General features: G+C 39.4%; 1 protein-coding gene across 5 annotated transcripts in view; it reads right to left on the bottom strand.

The window, feature by feature from the left end:
• SESTD1 (SEC14 and spectrin domain containing 1) overlaps positions 1 to 20,383 on the bottom strand; it is a 49,087-nt gene extending 28,704 nt beyond the window's left edge. For 2 of the 5 annotated variants that reach the window (XM_059476177.1, XM_059476181.1), the window contains exons 1-6: positions 20,207 to 20,383; positions 17,142 to 17,204; positions 16,364 to 16,466; positions 8,249 to 8,328; positions 4,869 to 4,977; positions 1,811 to 1,901 (exon numbers count right to left, since the gene is read on the bottom strand). In XM_059476177.1, coding sequence (XP_059332160.1) covers positions 1,811 to 1,901; positions 4,869 to 4,977; positions 8,249 to 8,303 — 255 coding nt within the window. In that variant the 5' untranslated portion in view covers positions 8,304 to 8,328; positions 16,364 to 16,466; positions 17,142 to 17,204; positions 20,207 to 20,383. Of the gene's footprint in view, positions 1 to 1,810; positions 1,902 to 4,868; positions 4,978 to 8,248; positions 8,329 to 16,363; positions 16,467 to 17,141; positions 17,205 to 19,932; positions 20,057 to 20,206 lie in introns of those variants that run through there. The other 3 variants (XM_059476178.1, XM_059476179.1, XM_059476180.1) reach the window with 3 other exon arrangements.
• Between the last annotated feature and the right edge of the window lie 4,801 nt (positions 20,384 to 25,184).

The raw sequence follows: 25,184 nt of genomic DNA, 5'->3' as shown, positions 1-25,184 counted from the left end.
TTCGTAACATTGCACAAGATTTCATAGCAAATGGTGTCAAAAACTGAAAAGAAAATATAACCTCTTTACTTCCAGCCCTAAGGACAAACCACCTATGCTGTGTTAGTACAGAAAAATGAACTATTGGCTAGACTTAGTTTAATTTATGATAGTTCATTAAAAAGAAGAAGAAATGTTAAAAACAGAGTTTTCCATCAATATTATCTTCTATGTAGAAGGAAACTGTAATCATAAATCGAGGAAAAAATTGTATATTTGTTATCAGACTACATGTCAAGATAATATCCTATACTTTCTCAGAACATTTTACTTAGACTAAAATGAAAAGGTTGAATATTGACATTTCAAATAATTTAAAATACTACCCAGAAAACATTTCTCAGACTAAACCAGTAATTTCATCTACTAAGTTGATTCCATGATGTCACACTGAATGTAGATCAAGGAACAAATACTCTTGATTACTCTAAACTCATCAGCTATAGCAATAAGTAGAAGTTAATCAGAGGAGTGATATAAAGCTGACACAACCCATGGGATTTCTCTTTAAATACATAATTTTATTAATAAAAAAATAATTCAGAAGTTAAAGAAATCAGCAACAAAAATATCCAATTCATTCTTGCACCATTTTAATGAATATGCAAAAACTACTTACAAGTAGACAATATTTTGAACACAAGTATTTCTGAGAACGGCAAATGATGAAGCAGACAGAAATTGCACGTGATCTGCACAAGTGATCAATTCACGTAAGAAAATCTTTATTGCTTCCTTCTCAAACTCAAGACACAGATGCACAACCCATGTTTCTGCACGCTTTGCAGAGGCAGGTGAGTGCTGCCAGGAATCCAGGGAAATAAGAGCCTGGGCAAAAAGCTGACCTTCCCCACTATCTGCAGCTCCCACTGAACCTCACAACCACACAGCAGCTGACCCAAAACCCAGTCAAGATCATAATCTGAACACAAGGGATTCAAATACTCTATTAATAGGAAAACTATCTTAGTCATGAATAGGTGAAAGACACCTTGACACAGACTTCAAAACCCAGAAGCAGCAATGACCCAGCAGGACAAAAAAAAAAAAGAAATTACTCGTATTTGACACACTTTCTGAGGTTTCACCTAAGTCCGAGAGGAAAACTACTCTGATAAAGAGGAACCATCTGTGCAGTAAGAAAGGCAGTAGTCTGAGAGTTCTTAAGTGTTAGAAATGCTGTATCTCACATTTTCTTTGACCACTGAGACCAGAAAATAATCTACACTGTCCACCAGAAATAAGACTCTATTTGTAAGCCCACAGTTCTGAAGAGTTAAATTTTTTTTTTAACTTTTTATATTGGAAATTGTCACATTTTTTTTTCTCCTACTTTTTGAAGTCCACAGAACATAATTTGTGGTTTGAACTATGATCCACAACTAAGTCAACTATTCCTTACTGCAAAGGAACCCAGGCAGTACAGCATATATTGCATCAAAACCTGCTCAGCTGCAATACCTGTGTGAACTGCAGCCCTGCACACATTCCTACTGCTCATAGCTGGTGATGCCAGGAGCATACCTGTGTACTTTTTAAACTAAACCTCCATTTCAGAAAAAGGTCCACAATTGTGTGGTCTCAGCATATAAGGAATTTGTCTCTCACTTGAGTGAGCTGTAGCATCTGCTTTTCAGAATTTCTTCCTGCTGCACAGAACTCATGACAGAACCACATTTTAAGGAAATTACTGTCTCTACAACAACACAGCCATTGGGTTCACATCCATAAAACTAATCAGTCAACTATGAACGTATAAATACTTATTTACCTGGAGCATTAACACAACTGTCTTTACCACATTCCACTGAGATTTTCTGCCATCCACTATCACAGTGAATCCTCGAGCTTTACATTTCTCACTAAAAGAAAAAAAAAACACGTAGAAAAGCATAAAATTCACTCTAACAGCATCATATCATGCCAATTTCAGATTTCAAGCCTCCTGTAAAATATAACTACACAGCTTTTTTCCTTATAGAAACACTGTCTTATAAACCTGAAGTTGACTAATTTATAAAATAACTTCCAATTTTAATGCTCCAGCATATTATTGGATATTAAAAATTACATTTTTTCAGTAGATTGAAGTATATCTCATATTACAAGTAAAGTTTCTTTAAACTGTAGCAACTCTGAAAAGGTCTCATAACCATTAACTTGACAAAATCCTCAGAAAAGAGAACAATTTACAGTGTCATAAAGAAGACAAAGAGATGTCAGTTTTTACAAGGAGCATCCAGAAGTGAACTTGCAAGTGAGCCCATGGTTTAACATTAGTTACCACACTAGATATTACGTCCCAGGTTGAAATTCTTGTGTTGGCAAAGTTATAAGCTAATAAAATCCATGACATTTACGAGCTGCAGGAAAGCATTATGTAATCTTTCCTAAATCTGCAATTACAAAACAAAGCTACTTCTGTGATCTTAGCTTACAAAGAACAAGGCATGCAACAGTCAGCATTATGTTTCACAACAAGAAATTAACTGTTATTTATTTCATGTTTACGCTGAGCTTCATCAAGTATGGGTAGCAGACAAATTCACTTTGAAGTTTAAAAAAATAAAAAGAGGGGAAAAAAGGCATTTTACTAGCCGATTTAGGAAACAATAATTAAACTTGGCTATTTAAACAGTCCATGAATGCTTTTGGTTTTAAGGAACATCTAAGATCACACACATGATTTTTCTGGAAGCAGTCTGAAGAGTCAGGCTTTACTAGTGCAATTTCCAATCAAAAACCAACTCAAAGAATTGCTTTGAAGAATGAGGTGAAGAGTGTAACTACAGCATCTTGCGACATGACTTCCTTAGGCTCACTGGAGTCGAGCAGTACCAGCATCTGCCCCTCTACTACTAACCCTATTAAAACCCTATCAAACCCAATAAAATACACAACCAATCCAATTCAGAAGTGACCTACCACTTCTGGAAAGGTTAGCCAATGCAAGTGTTTGTAGGTAAGTTAAAATAAAAAGCAAAAAGTTTGGTGATTTGAGCCACAATAAAGAGAATACAACAAAGGAAGCAAACTTTAGTGGGAACAGACAACATCATAATGTTGCCACTTTTATTCTTCAGTTCTGAACAGATCTCTTCAGAATCTGAGAATTTTAAATACTATCAAAGAAAGGCATAACAGCATACTTCAACACTAGGAATAAGCTGTCTGAAATTTTAGAATGGCTTTACACAAATATTCCAAAGAAATTCTACCCAAAACACTTTCAGCAGTTATGCCTCTCCAATTTTTGACACAGCCAGCAATCCACACTAGACTGTAGATCTCAAACCAGTTGCAGTTACATCATATGCCAGACAGAACTGAATTAAAAGTCAAACATATTATGTTACTTTACACATAGAACTTGGGGAAAAAAGTAGTATTAATGTTTGGACAGCTACCTGGATTTGGGACAATATCCCTCCTCTCAGCCCTATTTTCCCCAAACACTGTTCAGCAAGTTTTTCCAGAACAAAAAAAGAGAAGTGCTTAGGCCAAAGTTTGCATTTCCCACTGAAAAACAACATGCGGACCAAACCAACAATGACTTTTCCATACTGCCACCATAGAAGACAGGTCATTTTTTCCACAACTGACACAGAGCATTAAATGTGGGAACACTGACTTCACTTTCAGATTATTTCCCAGTTTCTATTGAGTACAAAGAGCACTTTGGTTCAGCTTTTAGACAGTTTTTGTTGCGCTAATGTATGTAAAGACATACATCAGGATGAGACTGTGGAATAATTAATGCTTACTAGAACAAGAATGCCTGCATCTGTTCCACAAATACGGCCAAGTCCTTAAGTCAATGACACGACTTGTGTGGATGACCAGTTGGTGTTTCACCACTTTACAAAAGACAGCAAGCTGTTTAAAAAGCCCTCAAACTTACACAACTAAAATGCCTTGCAGTATCTTCACATACACCACCTGATGTTTTACTTTCAAATAACCTGAATTTATTCTTTGCTTCTCTCTCACCAATCAGGATTTTTAAAAGTCTAATCTACCAAAAAAACCCCAACACTGGATCCCTTAACTGTGTTTTATAAACATTTATAGATTAAAACATGCAAAGTACACTGGGTGTCTTCAGTTATGCCACTGCTCCTCTGTTTCCAGAAGAGAGATTTGAAAAGATATAAAAACAAACATGCATCTGAGAGGCTCCTTTTCTTTATAAAGCAGTGGCACATGACAGAAAAAAAATATGATAAAGATCAATCCCTGGATCTTAAGAAAAAAGAAATTCAGGTAACTAAGCCAGGATCAAAAACTGTCTCTATAAGCTGTCAGTTACACATGCACAGAACTTGAACAACAATGATTTTACAGCAAGCTAAGGATGACAGGATACCCAAGTTTTCAGGCAGCACATTTAAGCAGTACCACAAGCTGCTTCACTAAGACTGTATCTTTTTAACTTAGTGCACTTTGAAACATAAGCCCTATAAGCTACCAAGCTTAGGAATGTAGCACGGAAAGGACAATGGGCAATGCTGTCCTTGCAAGTTTGGGAGTTTGGTCTAAATGGCTCATTAATTTACTTCAGCAATTTGAGTGCATTGTCATTAAAAATAAATTATGAAAAAAGCTATCCCAAGAAAGGAGAACACAAGGACACAAAAGGACACAGACAAGCCTTAGTACATATCCCTTAGCTTATTGGGATGTGTGTTTCTAACTCAGTATCACACTCTAAACAAACATTTACATAAAATTAATTTGGTAAAGAAGAGAAAACAAAATTAAAAACAATAGAAAGATTCCTTCTACTACTGGGAAAAAAACCATTGTGAACAGAATGCCTTCTAAATCACCTTGGTATACTTAGAAGATAGTCTAGTGTGACACTCAGCTCATCCATGCTTGTCTGTTCAAGGCATAATGGAATCGTCAGAATGAGGCCACTTCTTCTGTCCTTCCCTCCTGTTTCAGAGAGAAAAAGTAATTACAAAGTTAATGTGATGAGGTTTAAGCTGAATAAATACTTTGCAGTTAAGTGGTCTCAAACTTCATCACAAAAGCAATCTTTAAAGTTGCTGTGAAAACGTCAACTGATATTTCACCTCTCAGCCGTGAAGGTTCATTCACCACATGGATATTTAAAACATCACCAGGGCATCAGAGCATAGCCCACATCCACAGCTGTCACAATTTTTTATCTAATACTTTCAATATAAACAACACAAGTCAAGTGGTCCAGAAGCAATTTTTTTTTCATTTTTACATTATACTATTAAAATGCATCTCCTAGTCCTTCTAGACTACCAGCCTATGAGAAACCTAGTGCAGTCCCAAGCTGAGTGTGTCCCCAGAAGCTCCAACTGGAGCTCCTAGAAAAGGAGGACTTTCCTAGCCCAGCTGACTACTACAGGAGATCCTGTACCACACCGGCTGCCCAAGGCACATGCCCTGAACTGGCACTTCCTTCAAACATACAAAAATTTCTAGACCTATTTATAAACAGCTAACAGTCACCTGACAATTAAGATATGTATTTCCAACTGCTTGCCTTAATCTTCACCTGCATTTTCAAACCTTTCTGGTAAAACTTATACAAACAATATCAGAAACAGTAAATTTTGATAAATTATCTATTTTATTAAGGAAAAAAACCCCACAACCACAATGTACTTAAGCATATGTAGGAGTCAATTACTAAACAATCTTGTCTGTATTTTAGAAAAAGACATGTACAAAGACATCTGTAATCACAGGTTTATTTGGGTAAAAATCAAGCAAAGTGAATTCCTATAATCTAAGAACATATTTACTCTCAAACTGTTTTTCACATGGCTAAAGCAATTAAATTATGCTTTTGCTTCTTGAAGTTCTTCAGTAGAACTGAAGTCCCATCTAATCAGGAAGAACAACTTTTTACAGAACAGTAACAGCCATGCAGAAACAAGAAAAGGCACAAGCACAGCAATGCTTGCAGACTCATACACATATGTTGACATAACTTGATAAGAATTCTCCCCATCCACAAAGTGCATGCAAGATAATGAACAAACACTGTTTACACAACATATGTTAGAATCTTAATTGCAACAGGCCTTTTTTTTCTTGTTTCCAAAGCTGTGCAAACACTCTAAATTTGGAGTTTTAAAGATCCAGATACATAGATATTTTGCATATTTTCCTGAAGAACCTACTGCTTTCAGTGGTCCACTGCAGTAGCTGTGCTCCCCTCCCTTCCTCTCTTTTGTGAGAGAATTGTTCCAGGAAAACAGCAACACACTTTTTAATAACTGTATTTCTAAACTGAAGAATTGAAGAGTGGTGCTGTATGAGAAAGGACAAATGGCCAGATGCTTCCAGCAGAAACAATCTACAGCAACAGTTATTTACAGACTGTCCACCCTTCTGTCTCTGAATGGCAAAAAGCCTGAAAATTGGAGTGAGGAAGCAGAGAAAAAGGGAAAATGCTTGGATTTAAATAGCATTTGCTGAACTGACTAAACAAAGCACAACCCAAATCCCAGAAATATAATCTCTTGACATTTCACAAAAAGACCAGAATAATTATCTAAATAATTATTTCATGAGAAGTCATCTTGTGTAACAACTGACAGGTTTTTCCTCCAGCTTGTAAACACTGCTAAGGAAAGCAACTGAGAGCATTACAAAAGCAGGGGAAAAAAAAAAAATGGTTGTTCAAGGCTTTTTGTTGACTTAGGAGCTTGCCTTTTCTTCTGTGCTATGTGTAATGACTTATCAGCATGAAAACTACACTAGCCATGGATTTCCATCAGAAACCACTGTTTTGCTTCCAGAAAAACATTATTTATACCAATTTAACTCAAAAATGACAACAGACTTCAGCACATAAACACTGCAGGACTTTCCTAAAATAGTATTTTTCTGAGTATATGTTTTTAATTAGTAATGAAACTACTATGAAAGTATAGAGTAAAATTGATGTAAAGAGACATGATGAACTGATTTGTGGCTGTCAGGTTACTTTGCCTACACTGAAGAATGCTAAAAAATCCTTCTGCATCAAGCTTTATCATTCATTAAATTAAAGCACCCATTAATACCAATCAATTCCAAAATGATCAAACCTACTTAGAAATACATACAACCAAAATGGTTCCTAGCACTTAAAATGCCAGTCAATAAATTAATTTCCACTAAGAATGTCTGTCTTTCCAAACGGATCAGGCAGCTTTAATAGCATTTTGAAAATGCACTCTAGTTAATGAGAATATCCCCTTGCAATATAATGCTGAACCACCAACTCACTGCACATCTGCTGTTACTATGGAAGAACTGTCCCAGGCTTTAATGTGAGCTGAGTTTTAGGGATTTGATTGCTTGTTTTTAAAAAGGAATTGTTATATTTGCAATTGCTGGAGACAGTGGGCAAATTTAAAGCAAAATAAGTTCCATTATCTAAAAGAGCAGGTTTCACTTCTCAGGTGATTCGAGCAGGCTAAACAAGACTGGCTAAAAACATAAACTAAAATAAACTAAACCAGAAGAATATTTATGGCAACACTTGTCAGTTTTTGAAGTTGACAAGTGTTCTGTGAGTTACCTACCAACACTAGATCAGACAATCAAACACCAAGAACTAACACAGCTGCCTACAACAGCACTGAAACCAGCAAGGAATTGTCTTTCACCATTTGAAGGACTTCCTTTTTTTTTTTTTTTTTCTGCAGAGGGAGGAGAAAAAGTTACCTTCAACATAAGATTCAGGAAGTTTTAATAAATACAGTGATAATTACAGCTTTCTCTGAATTAACTTATTGGCAATAATCAAACTGTTGCAATGCATGGCTAATTCTGCTCCCATGTGTTTCTATGCTGGAGAAAAAACAGGCGAAAAGTAAAATTTTCTACAGAAAATCCTGAAAATATTCATGCTGTTTTTCTAAAAACAAAAAACTAAAAATCCAAACCAGCAAGGAAGAGTTTGGGATATCTATTAAATCATCAGTCTGTTACATATAGACAGAAACTTCTTGAAAATTTTGGAGGTTGAGCTACAGGAGACAGCAAAGCCAAGTCCTAAACACCAACACCATGGCTACTAGATAAAGAGTTCCAGAGATTCTTTTGGAATATGACAAAGCACTAACCAACCACACATTTTTGTTAAATACATCCAGAAAATGCAAATAACCAACTTAAATATCCTATCCAAATTATTCAGGGTGGAATCAGTTGAGAAAAACTGAAATTGTACCTGAAAGAAATGCCAATTTTTTCTTCAAAATGGGTAATATTACTGACGCTTCCATTCTACTGCAGATACTTTTCGCAGCCCTGAAACACAAGAAGTTGAAGTTGTCAGGCATGGGAAATCAGTTACAGTGTTTCACAGTGTTACACTTCAGTATTCTTCTGAAGGAAGAACAGAACACTGTAACCAAAATCTAAAATACTGTCAAAACTTAAGAAAAAAGATCATTATAGGCATTATTCATACCAACATTTAATTAAAGATTTCTTTTCCCTCACTGGGGGGAACAAACAGTCCAACAAGAAAAACCAAAGCAGAAGCTGAACCAAGGACAACAAGATAATTTATATAAAATCCCATTTCCCAACCATAATAAACTACAATTAATTTTCGGGTAGGTCATCTGTTTGCTCATTCAGATGTAAAATAAGTGCAAATAAGGTTGTGTTTCTGCACAGTCTGTCTGGTATTACCAAGAATACAATAATTATCTAAATATGTTATGCTACATTTCTGTCAGGACACTGCCATTACCCTGCCATTAGCAGGGCTTCAGCTGAAGAAAAACATCCAACAGCCTGAATAACTACGTCCTACCCATAATCTATACCCACAAATGCTCCTGCTTCCTTTGCCTCCTCCTTATCCTCATGCAATTTTTATTGCACTGTGAACTGCAATTCACCATGATGAAGCTTTTTTGCCTGACAAATCCACAGGATGGCTGAACGGCAATTTCCTCTTCCAGCCAACACAAAGTAGGAACTGGCATCTGCTTGTAACTTTCTGAGGTCCTACTTCCACAGATCAATCCATATAATTAGAAAATCTAATTCTGCTCAGAGATATTCAATTCAAGATATGTGCCAATATCAGTCAAAATTTAAACAGATCAAAATCGATTTTTTTTTTCCCATTCCAGGCCCAGGGCATCAGACTGCAACCTGGAATTCTCCCTCTGGATATTCCAGAATGCACACAAAGAGAACTTTTTTTCCTAGCATGGGGGAAGTTAATGGAACAAAAACTATAAACTATTTAGGAAAAAAAAAAAGAAAACAAAAAAAATCCAGAGAAATCCAAATAACCTGAGGTAAAACAGTTATTCCTTTTCATGTTAAAACAATGAGCTTCATAACAAAAAAAAAAAAGAACTATCATATTATTATAAAAAAGAAAAAACATTTCAACAGCTTTTTACTGTCTCTTCCTATTCCAATGTGTAATGTGTCACAATGTTCATTCTCACCTCTTATTCCAAAATCTCCATATTGAAGTGCAATTTTTGCCAATTATATAGAATTCACACTTCATGTATTACAGAAGGAAACAAACAACTTTTAATTTTCTCAGGAAACTGAGTCCCATGACAGCCTGCACTTTGAACAACTACTCAAAAAAGCATTCTATTAAAGCTTCCTGTATGCTTTAGACAAAGATTTGTAGTTATTTGTTGCATAAAACACAAAATTCCAGAATTACTCAGGCAGTCATTTTTATCTCTCAAACCACTCTGTGTAAGCTTTTTAACTTCAGCAGTTCTCTTTATTTTCCCTTTTTCAAGATGTGGAACACATACCTAAATGTTTTTTTCCCCATCCTCCCCAAGTAACATTTCCAAATTATTACACATGCCTCTTTATTATAATCAATAAAGGAAGTTCAAACCTACACACACTTCATTATCTTTGTACTTTCACACAGGAACAAAAGTCTGCATCAGCTCACTGACTCCAGGGAACATGTTTCTCTGCTGCTCTGAAAAGACCTATTTATTTAATATGAAAGCATCGCTTGGCTTTCTGCCACAGTAGTGGCACTGTCCACGGATCAAAATAGTTCTTTTATTCAGTATTTCCTGGAACCAAAGGAAGCTTTCTGTTCAGAGTGGAGGGAGGTGAGTCAGACCAGTTAGAACAACTGCTGGCAATTCCAAACACCTAGCCTTTGTTCCATAAACTCCTGAAGGGTACAATTGCCTCTCTTCTGGGAGAGCTTGGATAGGTTTCATCTACAAGAAAACTCCCACCACAGCTGGTTATCAGAACATACCAGAAAAAAAAGAAAGTCTTCAGTTTAAAAAACAGGCTTAGCATCCTTCTCTATTTTGGATGTCGAAAGAGTCTCAGGATAAATTAAACAAAATGTCTTTTTTAATATCAGAAAGTGAAACCATTTCAAGAAAGCTGGCATCTACTTTTCAATAGGAGCTACTGAAGGTGTTTTGAAAAGGTACACTGCTTTGCACCTTTGCAATGTATTTAGACCTACAAAACTTATGCAAAGTCTTCAGTTTGTTGGAAGAAGAAAAATGACACGCTCTTAAAATTTTCCATCAAGCTCTCAGTTTAGCATGAGGAAAGAGTGACTTCTTCCTCAATATTTTACCATTATTTAGCTGAAAGAAATATATTCAGTGTCTATTCATCAATAAAAAACCCATTTGGTTTCATTAAACACAGAAAAGCTACTGACGAAAAACAAAAGCACTGAAGACAACAGATTTCACGAGAGGAAAGTGCAATACTTCAGGAGTAAGTAAATACAAAGCTGCATTTAATCATTTACAAATCAAAAGACATAACTTTTATATGCTGAAATGTTACAAATACTAAACAAATAAAGAGGTTACTTTTGTTTGCTGAATTTCAGAAACAATGTAGAGTGCTTTGCGCCCACCTAGAACCTACTTTGCCATCATACCATAAAATACCACATAGCAAACTGTAGAACTTGTAATTCTTTTATTTAACATGTTTCCTGGACTCATTCAATACGCTTTCAAGAACCTCACTGAACTTGTTTAGAATGACATAGGCTTCCAGGTTATTAAATCAACATAGTTATGGTCAGCCTCCAACAATGTATTCATTCTTTTGAAGATTTCCACAAGAAGGTGGCAACACTAAATTTGCATAGTATTTGTATTTAAAACCTAAATCTTTGAAAGGCATCCCAGTGAAATAGACAACTCTTCCAATCCCCTTGACAAGCAGAAACTAATACTATTTGTGGAGAAAATTCTCTTACATACAAACATGAAACATGTATACATGAAGGAGAGACTGGGAAATAGTAAACAAATAGTTCAACAAAATTACAGAACAGGTAAAAGTTGCAAAACAATATTTCAGGCTGCACTCCAATGTGAAATCAAATCACAATTTAGTAGGCTGGATCCTCCACCATTTCTAGACTTTGGAACAACTGCAAATTACAATGTTTTACTCCACACATCTAAAATTTTGGAAGTTCTTCCAACAACAAAAACTAAACAAAAACAAACAATGACCTATAACAAACAAAAATACAATAAAAAACCACCCAGCCAAAAATCAAAAGAACTCACACACAATAAATACTACGTGTAATTCACCAAAGTGCAAAATTTCTGATGAATGCAAAGTTTTGCCTGCAATTTGTGCTATCCATCTTCACTGCCATTGAATTAAAAAAGTAAATAAGAACCAATGTCCAGACACTGTTTACAGCCATTGTAAAAGTGTATTAATGATGGGGAAGAGGGCCAGGTTGACTGGACAAGTGGAACTAAGATGCCAGAGAGGAGGTCTCCTGCAGGTAACAGGTGTTTTCTTTCTAAGCAACCCAGCAGAAACCACTGTTCTAAAACATTAACAATCAAAACAAATTCAGGCTTAATGAGAATTAATATTAACATGTTTATTCATGCCTGCTAGACCTGAAACCTTTAATACTCTCAATATATGGTGCAAGGTCTTGGGATGGGTTAGTCTGCACATGAGCATCTGTTGCAAGATTCAAAGAACGTGTTCTTTCTTCACTCCTGTAGCATGTATCTCACAAGAGCATGTAGCTGGTCTGTTGAGCACAGGACTACAAGTAAGAAAAAAAGAATCTGGTTTCTATTCTCTGTTCTGCTATGAAATATACATATGGCTTTCAGCAAGTCATTTATCCTCTTTTAGTCTCCATTCAGTTTCTCCATTTAATTCTCTTTTTACAAGAGTATTGTGATGTTTAATTCATTAATGTTTTTGAAGACTTGAGGGATTAGAAGGAGCTCCACAAATCTGCCTATAAATAACCAAGGAGCAGATGGGCAGCTAGGTTCAAAACTGTAGCAGCTTGCAAGTCCAGGCACAAACAATAGCACAAATAACAATAGACATTCTGAAGTACCAAAGGAAAAAAGGCCTCAAATCATGTAGAATGAAAACACTTTTTTCTTTTAGATCAACTTTTGAATTGCAGACCATCAAAATTAACATCTTCATTCTCTGAAGCCAGCACACAGGCTTTTTCAGACACTGACTTGAACCCACAAGCCATTACCCTCTTTTTCCTTGAATCAGCTTAAAACTAGTTCATCTGTTCCACACAGAAATAAAATCCACATGTAAAAGACAGGGAGAAAGCTGAGTATCACAATTATCTATGTAGATTATTATTTCAACTTCCTTTAAAGCTACATTAAAGGATGTCATCTCTCCCACAGCAAAGCTGTACAAAGAGAGACTACAAACGAAGGTGTCTCCAGGGCTGATGCCCCAGGGTAATTTGAGAAGCATAAACCTGCCCCAAAAATAGAAAAAGGCTGTAAATATTTATTAGTTAATGCTGTTTTCAATTAAAAAGCACCTGGAACTCAGCTATGCAGCTGGACAGTTGCAAAATAACAATAAAACCTGATAGAGAAACATCAGCTCACATATGCAAATGCAGTGTTTGGTTTTTACTCTTTAAGATATTATGAGCAGCACTAACAAATATTTAATATTAGAGCCCTCAGGAGAAAAGGTAACTTCAGATATTTAAGGAATATCAATTTTTTTGCCTTTTCAACCACTTCCACATTTTTTACTTTTTTACTATCAGTAAAAACCATCCAGAAAAACCCACAGAAGTTTTATGCTATGTCTGAAATTGTACACAAAAAAAAAAATTTCTGATCTTCTTTAACCTGCTAATTCACACTAAAGAAGTCAGAAAATAAAAAAACACAGACTGATTTCATGAGTATGTAAGGTGCTTTAACTCTAAAGCAAGATGCAACCACTCAATGCCCTTTCCACTATACATGTACTGTTAGTACCCTAACTCAGCAACTTGCCATGGCAGTTCAAAGAACACACTGAAAATGTGCTCTGACTTGGGTTAAAGCTGGGATAAACAGCATGCTAGACCATGATTCAAAAGCACATTGTCACAGCCACAACAAATTTAAGCTTGGAAAAATTCCAATTCCACTCCATTTTCATTTGAAAGTTCAAATCTTGTCTTCTAACTAAAGTTAATAATAGAATTCAAAAGAACTGTCTGTTCACTACTTCCTCTATCTATCCCATCTTCCATATTCATTTCCCATCCTTTTTCAATCCCTCAACATTCTGTGAAAAGTGAAATAAAAAGACAAGCAACAAAAGGAAGCGATGAGCAATATAATGAATAGCAAACCAGCAAATGGAGAACAGGTGAGTAAGAGGTTATGCCATCTGAGAAGAAAAAGTCATTGTGTGTTGAGTTCTAACTTTGATCACAGTCAGCTATTCATTTCACACAAAGGCAGAGCTTTTCCTCAGACTTCAAGCAAGGGCCAGAGGGGAAAAAAGGGAAGAGTACCAAGCACAGAAAAATGTAACTCAGGATGCACAATAACACCTGCATGCACAGCTGTGAGACAACACCAACACCTCAGTCTTTCCACAGAACAGGGCCAGCCACAGGGTCCTGTGCAGCAATGGGCACTTCTGCTCTCAAAGAACTGCACTCCTTGGACTCACTGGCCATGCGCAGAGGGCAAACTCGCCCAACCCAAAGGAACACGTGCACGCATTCATAACGATGCTGCACCATGAGACACCAAAGGTGTGTGAGCTTGCTAGAGTTTTCAACCCTTTCCAGCCTCAGTCCAAGCCACACACATGGCCTATGCTAAGTTATAGCAGTTTTCAGACCTCTTTAATCTAGAAGAGTAGAGAAACTAAGCCACAGGTTTTGGATGCTTCTGTATATTCCCTCTCATGGAATATTCCAGCCACATTTTGCCACTCTCTCACATACAGAGAGAGACACCATTTACCTTCCTGAAGAACCCTACAGCTTGCCCACCTGCATCAGAAGACCAAGCTACCTCATATCCTCCCTTCCCTTACAACAGGCAGCCAAACCAGCAGAAGCTGCATCACTATCAAGTAACCACAGAATACAGAAAATAATGCAAGTTGAGAGGCTGCTTCTTCCACCACTTTTTACACAGCAATATGTCAATTGAAATGCTATACTCAAAGCATAGCCAAAATATTTTCTCTTCCTCATTACACTGTGCTAAAACTCATTAAAAGAAAATTCTAATTTTTAGGTCTTAAAATTTTCCTTAATCAGAAGTCACATGGGAGTAGTACACAATCACATGGATTGCAACTTCTACCACAGAAATACTTCATGAGGGGGAGAAGAAAAATAACCTACAGATAGTAAAATAAAACTAGTCCTCCCCTAGCTCCCTCCTCTTAAAAAACAAACAAACAAACACAAAACCATCCCAACAAACAAAACAAAACAAACATACAAGTCACAAGTGCTTGGAAAAATAAATACCTTGTCACCAGCTCTTTAAGGAACTGTCCAAAACCAGTTTGTGATGAAAGATCAGAAAGCTCCTATGCCTTCAGTAGTTCATAAAATGAACTAGGACAGTGGGTGGAATGAGACTGGACAGTCCAGGCCATGGGCAGCCAAGTCAAAAGACAAACAGCTGTACTGATGAGTGCAACTGCTGCCAGTCTGGAACAAACGAAAAACACTTTCCTCTGGGGTGCAAGATTAGAACTTCCTGTTCTTTTTGCAATACTTGTATAAGAAAACAATCTACCACTTCATAACAATACACACATTTGCTTTGGTTACAATTGCATGTGGCTCAGGGCCCCAGGATTCAACTCCAAGCTCAGCATAGTGACACTCCACTGAGTGGAAGCAAAAAGAAATGCTCCCCTACACTGAAAGCCACCTTGTGCAGCAGGCACAAAAGCAGTCTTTCTTTTGGAGTGGAGGAAACTGACCAAAACAAGATGACAATGAAGAAGGGGCGAATAAAAAGTCCATTTACAAATCCCTAAAGCTCTGGGTTTGCTACCTGACCAAAAATTTATCAGCTCAAGAGTATGATTTTGTGCAGACCTTGAAACACCCTGAACAATTTCCTCTGCCTTAAAAAAAATAAAATTAAAAATTACTCTTATGTCCTCACTGCACAATACACAAAGTATCCATGGTAAGGGTAATAATAAAAAACCCCTCAATAAGAAATAAATAACTTGAAAATTTTGCTAATGTTAACCAAACATGAGAGTACAAGAGACTGAAATATTCCAGATCTGGTAAATAAATACCTTATTCACATATTTCAGAAATCCATTAATTCACTGCTCTACAAAGCAAAAGTAATTACCTAAGATATCCTTCAATTAGTGGGTACAGGAGAAATAAATCTTAACTTTCATGGATGTCTTCAGTTTTTGTACTGAGATTAAAAATTCTGCACTCAGATCAAAAATTCTGAACATTTCAACTGCAAATCACAAATTAAATCAGCCACAGCAACCACCTGCAGTAATCACAGCAACTCTTCCTCTCTCCTACCCCCTCAAAATAAAACATGTAGCCTTCCACTAGCAACAAATAAACCAATAAACCAATATATAAATGGTCACATGCTTCAGAGAAAATACCATCAAGCTCACTAAGCTGCTGCCTGAAACATCCTCCATAGATGCAACACTCATACATTTTCCAATGATACTATTATAAGTGAGAATGCAAAATGAAAGAATTAGCAAACAGAGCACCATCAGAAAGATTGAGGCCTGCATTGACGTGTCAAGTTCAGCCATAGATATCATTTTGTGACAAAAACATCAAGCTAACACCAAACCCATTTACCTTATTCTTGGAACACATTTTTGCTTTGGCCTTACTTGGTCTGGTCAACACCTATCCTTCATGATACCTCACTAAGAACACATCTCAAATACCACTCTGCCAACATCACAGGAAGTGATCTTGGCTCTGAATTCTCACGGACTTAGTACATCTATCTCCCTTGAATTACTGTTTCTGCAAAGCCCTAAGTCATACCTTCATCTCCTCTCAACTACTGTAATTTCCTTCTTAATGGGTTCTTTACGTCCCAGCATTCCAAACTTCAGCTTGTCCAAAATGCAGCAGTTCATCTTCTCACCTGGAAACAGGAAAACAACACTCCAGATTGATTTTCACTTGCTTCCTTGTTGAGTTTAGCATCTGCTGTAAGGTTACCCTCACTTCAAAAATCTCTCACTCTTATTTAGTCTGAAGAGCAAAAAGCTTTGCCAACACAATTTTCTACTTGCTCAGTCAAGGCTCCCAAGTCCCTCATTTATCTTCCAGCACAAGCTTATCAACACCATCAGAGCACCAATTACCTTGATGCTATTAAAACTTCTTTCCTTACTCTCACCCACTACCAAGAACCCTCTTAAAAGTAGAATTCACTTATCTCCAGTCTTATGCTTAAACACCCCCTAACACATCTGCAGCCACTCCTCCCCTTGTGAGACACTACCACTATGTAGAGACATAGGAACACAAGCTGCACTGCGAGCTTCATGGCCAAACAATGGAATTTAACTTTATTATCAGTTTTGTTTATGTTATAGTGCCTTTTAAAGACTTTTTAGAAGCCACAAAATGAAAGCAAAGTAAAGTAGGTAAATTAAGGAAGGCATGAGTTAAAGCCTAATTAAGTTTCTACAAAACCAGCTGCAAAGATGTTGTTCTAGGCAGTATATCCATCAGTATCAAAGCTTCATAAGAACCATATATAATGTATGAAAATTATAAAGATTTCTTTTTGGAAGAGACCTATCTTACTTACCATTGGTACTGGAATGCAAAACTGTCTGCTAGGGTTACAAGTTTGAGCTCCAGATCCCGGGTTCTGTAAATTTAAATGAAAAAGTATTTGACCATATTTTTTGATTTTGCTATTCAATCTAAAACTTTATTTCCTTGGAGATTGAAAACAAGAGTTTCTTACAGAGCTATATGATAGGGGAGTCAACATTTCTGCTGTATATTCACAAATACTAGTAAGCTAGGCATTTCAGTTCAGTGGGACAGCAGGAATCCTGCACTTTCTACCAAAACATATGGTAGACATCAACATTGTTTATAGTTAGCAGGCAATGCTCCTGAGGCAGCACCGGAAGCAGTGGGAAAGTAACAAGAACCAGAATCCCTGTGGTATGCTGTCAATCAGAGGTAACCTACACGAAGTTTTATGCTAAATTGAAAATACAACAGTGTTAGTAGATGTTTTGTGAAGAGGAAGAAGGTATTTCTACAAAGATACTCAACTGCTATAAAATTTTAAAAGGCAAAGTATAATTTCAGTAAGAAAATATAAATAGTCTCTCTTTGTATTAGAAGATGTGGAATTAACATATAAGCTTCAAATGTTAAACCTCAGCACATGTTGTAAGACTTGCAGGAAACCTTGTAACTCGATCAAATTCCACCCATGAAATGAAAACCAACAACAAAACCCCAGAAGTTCAAATTAGTGCATGCTGTGTAAAAGGCAAAGTCAAGATGACAAACACACTTCACTGGTTTTACAGTAATTCTGAGAGATCAGCTATTAGAGTAATCTAACTCACAGTAAATTTAAAATTAAAAATGCCCTCCTATTAATGGAAATTTTCTAGTCAGCCTCAAAAAGATGGGAGAGAAGGCAAGAGGACACACCTATAGATTGGGAACAAAAATACAAACAGCAAGTCCTTGAGACAGCTTCAGTACATTCACACTGGAAATCCTGCAACATCATTTCCAGGATAGGCTCTGCCTACTTTATCAGAAGCTGCCTATTGAAGGTGTTCTGTATTTCCCCACCCATCATCACTGGGGAAGAAAGATGTTCCCCTCAATAATCTATTCCTAAAGATTCTTGACAATTAGGTAGCACTGTATTAAAGAACAGAAATTCCTCTGGTTTCCCTTCCTACTGCCACTCTCAAGCAACAGCCAACTGAAATTGAGCTGAAATTCACCTGACTCCTTTATTTTACTGACAGAAAATGACGGAACTATGTGAATTTCCCTTGTTTACATAAGCTTAACCAAGAAATTTGAATCCATAGCCAATTTAAAATTACAGCCTACAAATTTAAAAATGCATATATTTTATTTTTTAAATTGTACTTCTAGGAAAACTGATGTTACTGATCAATTAAACTTCAAACAAATTATCATCGATTAGTAAACTACTCCAGGAAAAACAGTCAGCTGAGATGATTTTACAGCACTCCTCAAGCAGCAATCAATGGAGAATTGTGCAAAATCCAAAAATCCACCCCTAATACCACATTGTAATTACTCTTAGTTTTGGTGGAAGATTTTCACAGAATCACAGGATTATTAAGATTGGAAGGGACCTCTGGAGATCATCTATTTGAATGGTTCTAATGGAACCCCATTTGGACACATTCCCAGGTGACTGCTGGTGCTGACCCAGCCCAGGCAGGGGCTTTGATGTCTCCAGAGAGGAAGATTCCACAATCTCCCTGAGCAGCCTGGTCCAGTGCTCTGCCTCACTGCTTTTCTCCTGAAAGAGCAAGGCATGACCAGCACCTCAGCAAGCCATAGGCCTCTCTGAGCAAGCTTCAGCTCTGTTCTACAGTCCACCTTCCCCCTTTTCTCTCTTCAGTTTCTGCTTGGTACAGACAATGGTATTAGGACTATAAATGCTCGTATTCAGATAAAGGGGAACCCTTATTAGCACAGTAATTAATAACTACCAGTAATCCTATAAAGTAGTAACAGCATTCATTATTTACTAAACACTGAATCTTAGCAGGCAATGTCACGGAAGGGAGAAAAGGGGGAAAAACCCAATACTTCCTCATCACTGTGAATTTTAATGCATGAAGAAAATCAGGATCCAATTGTGAGGACACTGCAGACACTGCAATACTAAAAATGGAGAGGACCAGTATTTCCTTTGGGATGCAGAAAGATGAGAGAGCAACAGACAAAAGCATCTATTAATACATACCCACATAAACCTCATCAATTGTGCTATTATAAAACTTACAAAAAGTCAAAAAAATAAGGAACCACTGTCCCCTAATTTTTTCCACTCTTGCTTCCACACACTCGTTTAAATTCTTGAGCAAAAACAATGCTTTAGATCCGCTCCTTCGTAGAATTACCGGGCTAAAAAGCTCTGTTAGGGGGTAGCAAAGGACACTGCAATTGAGGGGGAGAGGACAAAACTGCTGGACAATAGACGTGTGAAAAATCAAAGAAAGGGTAACCACAGCCATGAGCAACCACGTCTTCAGCAGTGAATCAGCTTCCCGACCAGGCAGCGCTTCCAGAAACCCAGGAGCGCCCGACGCGGCGGCAGTGACACGGCCGTGACTCGTCTCCAGCCCGCCGGACGGACCGGCGGCCCCGCACCCCAAAATCCCCGCCGGGAGCCAATCCCGCCCCCGGCTGCCTCCCCTCGCCCGCAGCCCTCTCCTTCCCGGCCGGGCCTGCCGCGACACCCGCGGCGGCGCCCGCACAAAGGCAAACATTCCCTCGGCGGCGGCCACTCGGGAGCCCCCCGGGCAGCCCCCCCGCCGCCACGTCCGTCGCGGCGGCTCGAACAATGCCCGAACCTGTTGCGCGGGTTCCCCCGGGCCGCAGCGAGCGCCGTGCCCCGGCAGGCGAGAGGCGCGCACGGCGGGGCAGCGAGCGGCGGCGGGGCGAGCTCGCAGCCGGGGCCGCTCTGCAGCACGGCCCCGCCGCCGCCGCCCGGGAGAGCCGGAGCCGCGGCCGCACGGCAGAGCGGAGCGCCCCGCCCGGGAACAAAGCGCGGCCAGGCCGCAGGGCCTGCGCCGCCCTCCGCGGGGCTGGGGCCGGGGCAGAGCCGCTCCGGAGCGCGGTACTCACCCGATGCGGCGCTGCGGGTGCCCGGGCTGGGAGGACGCGGGGAGGAGCCTGGACCCGCCCGCTCCGGCCGGGCTGCGGCGGCGAACCTCGGCCGCCTCGCACCGCCTCGCTAGCCCGGCGGCAGCCCCTGGGGACGGGGGCGGCTCCGACCCCTCCTCCGTCGGCAAGGAGACGGCGAGCGCCGGGCGCTGGCGGGCCCGCCCCCGCTCCGCTGCCCCGCTCAGCGCCGCCCCCGCCCCGGGCGCGGAGCCGCCCGCCCGCCCCGCGCGGAGCCGCCGCGGCCGCTCGGCCCGAGCCGCCCCGCCCCGGCCCGGCCGCCGGCACACAATGCGGCCCGGCCGAGCAGTGCGCCCGCGGGCCGCCGCCCCGCCCGGCCGGGATAAACACCCAACGTGGGACCAGCGGCTGTCCGTCCGACTGCCGAGTACTGCCGCTCTGCTCTGTGGAGAGACGCGCTGTGCGTGCTCAATCCGAGCCCAGCGGCTCCCAGGTGAACGCTGCGAGTGCCTCAGGCAGGTGTCGGCTGCCCCAGGGCCCTTCAACACCAACGCTTCAGCACCCACAGTATCGCAGAATATCCTGAATGTAATCACAGAATACCCTGACTTGGAAGGGACCCACGAGGATCATTTAGTCCAATTCAGCACTGACGTGTGTATTTTGTTTCCCCTCCGATGGCAGATAATAACCCATTATTAGCTGTCTTAGCTCCTGGACAAACACCCTAAAACTCTGTAATGCCAAGATTAAAATAATAGAAGCAAAAATGCAGAAAGAAATTCTGTGAAGAAAGCTGGCTGGGACACTTGCCTTGCATTCAGCCTAACCACTCTAGGATAGATTGGAGTCTTGAATCTCCTAGCTGAATACATCATTAGGTAACCTAATGGCTCTTAAAAATTTGGCTTCTGCAAACTCTATCTTAATCATAATTTTGCTCCTGGTTTTTCCAGAGCAGTTGAATATAATTTACTGAATCTCATTCTGAGTATGAAAACTGTCTCACAAAGTCTGCAACTGCTTCGTCTGTTCCCTCAAAACAAGAGTTTGCAGAACCACCTCTGTTCACCGCCTTTCCTGGTTGCTGTCCAGCCAACATCTGCTGCAGCCATCACCCTCACCGTCACCATCGGGGCTCGCCTGTGGCACTGAGCTCATCCCTGGCTGCTGTTCACTCACAAAGCTGTCCCTCTCTCAGCAACACCACCCACTGGACATGCACGAGCTAAAGATATTGTCATTCAGATTTTCAGATAAGGCCTGGAGGCCTTGAGAACATACCTTCTCTGTTGGGCCTCTCTTTCCTGGAAGAATACTTAAAACAGCAGCAGCAAAGAAAGAGGAAAGGCAAAATTACTTCCTTCACAACCTGCAGAGATAAACAGAGATAAATTACCTTCATCAGATTCTCAACAAAAGTAATTGCTTTACAGAACCAAATAAATTAATTTTTACTTTATGAAAAGAGGAAAACTTTAGCAATATTTTAAGTGTGTTCACTAATGATTTAAGAATGTGCCAGACAGAACTTTTAGATCACTCTTCCCCATTAGTGCTTATTGCATACTTGTGGGCAAAAGTTGAGATAATAGAAGCTTTCACTATTCATCAATATTTACTTGAGATCCCTCAGGCTGCATCTTTGTAAGCCCTGACTGAAGGACAAATAGTAATTCAGAACACTAGGTAAGTGATCTGTTGCCCAACACATGTGAAAGCTCAGTGGGAATCACTGATATATCTTTAAAAGGAGCAAGACAAAAATCAACAAAGGAAAAACTACAGCTGATTGTCATACATTAATTTCTCTTTCTTATTTCACATGTCTAAGATCCTCCACAGTGCAGTTATTACGCTCTGTTATGTTATTACACTCTGTTATGTTATCTATATGCAGTTATTACACTGATATTCCTATCACATAGCCTATACTCTAGAGTGGGTGGTTTTGCTTTGCCTTGTAGATCTCAAATTTTCAGTATACATGAACTCATTAATACTAATAAATTTTCTTATGGTTACTTTTGGGAGAGGAGAAGAGTGGGAGAGCCAAAAGAGAAGGGAGAGGGAAAGGAATTCAGGCCAAAAGGACATAAACCCTATTTCTCCATTTTTCTGTTGCTAACTGGAGTCTTTTCTCAAGGTCAGAAAAAGGCTTCTCCTGCAGAGGAGGGACAGAATTCTTGCAGTGCCTTCCATAAGAGAGGAATACCCAAAAGTCACTCATTTGTACTCTGATTGGAGATATGCTAGTTTAGATATAAAGATATTGCAACAGGTTTTCTGACTTTTGTTTTCCATACATACTCTTCTGAATGAGTTGCCAGGACAGAATCTGACACAATTAATTTTTTTAAGGTCATGCCATCAGTTTAGAGTCGTAGTTAATTGCCTTTCCATGCAAACTGCCAGTAGGAAGAAATCAGAGTATCAAGGATCCCTTTGATTAAAATGACCCTTAATATATGGTGTTATTCTCCAGCAGCTGTGCCAGATTAACTCAAACACAAATGAAAGCAAATAGGCTGAAAACATCCCGAGCTTTGGGCACTGTGCTGCGTGCCAGCACAACAGAGCCTTTGTTACAAGGCAGAGCAGAGCTCTCACAACAGAGTTACTGCTTCCAGCTTCAATCGTTGCACTTCTAGAAAAATCAGCCTTCAAAGAAAAACAAACAAAACCCCCATACACTTCTACTGGACACCAACTTATGGTGGCACTGGTCACACAAATGTGACACTGGCCACCTTGTGTAGCACCCCACAGGCCTGTAGTACACCTTCCCTCTTGCTCCACTTGCCCCTGGGCAAGGGAGGTGCTGCCAGGCATAGCCTTGCACCTGGTGGGCTGGAAATCCTCCACCTGGAATGATTTACCTTGCTTGCTGTTTGCATCCACATCTGCCTGCAAGAGACACACAATTGATTTCACTTGTAGCACGAAAATGAATGTGAGCAGTTAAGTTAATGTAAGCCAGTAGTATCCAGTGTATTGGCAAGAGATGTAACTTGCAGAGCAGACCAGCTCATAAAAGGTATATACTGAAAGTAAGCAAATAACTACATGCAGTGGGGTAAGTAAAGACTGGCAGCAATGAATTGTAAATAAAAGCTGTGGAATGTTTTCCGTATGGAGCTTTCTGATCACGACAAGATGGTATCATCATACTCACAGGTAAGGAGAGGCATGTACCACTTTAAAATCTTATGTATTTGTAATACAGCCAGATTCATGTTGGAAAAACAGTGAAAAAAGCCCCTTCTATGAGGATAAACATATCAGGAGGTTTGGGAAGTGAAAGTGACAGAAAAATACAAGCATTCAGTGCACACTCAAAACATCACAGAAACAAACAAAAGATCTGTGGAATTCAGTACATGACCTACCATTTACTGGCTTCTGAAGGTAAGCCACATTCACCTATTAGCAGTGAGATTTGAAATGCCCCTTTAAACACAAATACTAGGTTTTAATCCTGAACTGAGGAGTGATTGTTTCTCCTGAAACAATTACAACAAAGCCTTAAATTGTGCTCTTAATAGAATTTGAAACTCGAGTCCCAAATAGCCCAAACCCATGAGATTTTGTTTACTGACTGGCACAGGCTGAAAGCCTGGCACTCTGTGGAGGCAGCACTAGCAGGTTTTGAAGGATCTATGTCTTATTGTACGTATCAGAGGGTGTGTAAAACGATATTTTAAAAGCTTCATCATGATTTTGAAGTTCTTCAGTTCAATTATATATAAAAAAGATAAACCCTTCATTTTATAAAGGTATGAATGATATGCCTGTAATGAGATACAGCATTATGAAACTTTGAAGATTCTGAAGAATCTGGAGTGTTTTGTGGGTTTTTTTCATGCGCTTCTTAATGCTCAGGTAGAAAGAATAAAGTATCCCCTGATCTCATCATGTCCTTCCAAGTACTGGAGGCTGTTGGATTGCGCTTCCTGCAGCAAACTCAGCAGTGACTTTGTTACTTTTTTTTGTTACTTTTTATTTTCTGTGAAATACAGTCTTCATAACTTGGTCTTGTATAAAATTAAATAGGAGCTTAAAGGCTGCATTTCCTGAGAAATATTTAAAAGTAAGCAAAGCTATCTGTGCTTAGTATTTTGCTGCTCAGATTTCTTAAATATGAAATTTACATATTTTCCTTACAGATTTATTTAATCTTGCAAAGTGAAAATGGTTTATGGCTGGCAGTAGACCCTGAGCATTTTTGATACAAGGGGGAATGCCCTCCTTTCTGCACAGCACCTGACATAACAAGAAAGTCACTCCTCATGTCCTTCCCCTGTGGGCACAAACGTGACCTGGGATACAAGGGCGGGGATCCTAGGAGGTACACAGCAGCAGAATGGAGATGGGCACGTCTCAGGTCGTGTTTGTGGCCACCGGGGAAGGACACGAGGACCAATTTTCTTGTTCTGTTAGGTGTTTGTGCCACACCACTGAGCAGGTTTGGTGGGATGTCTGCAGCATTCTCTGTCTCCCAATGGCTCAATCTGATCAGGGATTACTGCCGGTGTTTGCTGAAGAAGAGGAGCTGTACTTACCATACTTATTATCACAGGAGGCATAGCAGATGTGAGAAGACGTGACTCTGAAATGCTCACTGTAGAAGTAAAACAGAGAGAGAGCTGGTAGTCAATGGCATTTGGAATGACTCCACTGCAAAGCATCTAATATTCTCCTGGAACCATATCTGCAGCTCCATGATGCATTCTTCTGCTTGCACCACAAAAAATGAAAGAACTGGGATTTTTCTAACAAGACTCGATCACCATCTCCCTGCAGCTGCCTTGCTCTTCAGCCATGGAGTGTATTAGCACTGCAGAGGCAGCCACACTCAGTACCACCACCATTTCTGCTTACATCAGATTTACATTTCATTTCCAGCTTCAAAATTAACTATTAGCAAAATGCTCACAGCATAAAAGAGGTTAGATGGCAATGTTGGTCAGGATTGAGAATT

This window comes from Ammospiza nelsoni, chromosome 7, assembly GCF_027579445.1.
Source record: "Ammospiza nelsoni isolate bAmmNel1 chromosome 7, bAmmNel1.pri, whole genome shotgun sequence".
NCBI lineage: Eukaryota > Metazoa > Chordata > Aves > Passeriformes > Passerellidae > Ammospiza > Ammospiza nelsoni.
Note: the sequence above shows the minus strand (reverse complement) of the source record. Positions and strands in the feature narration are given on the sequence as shown.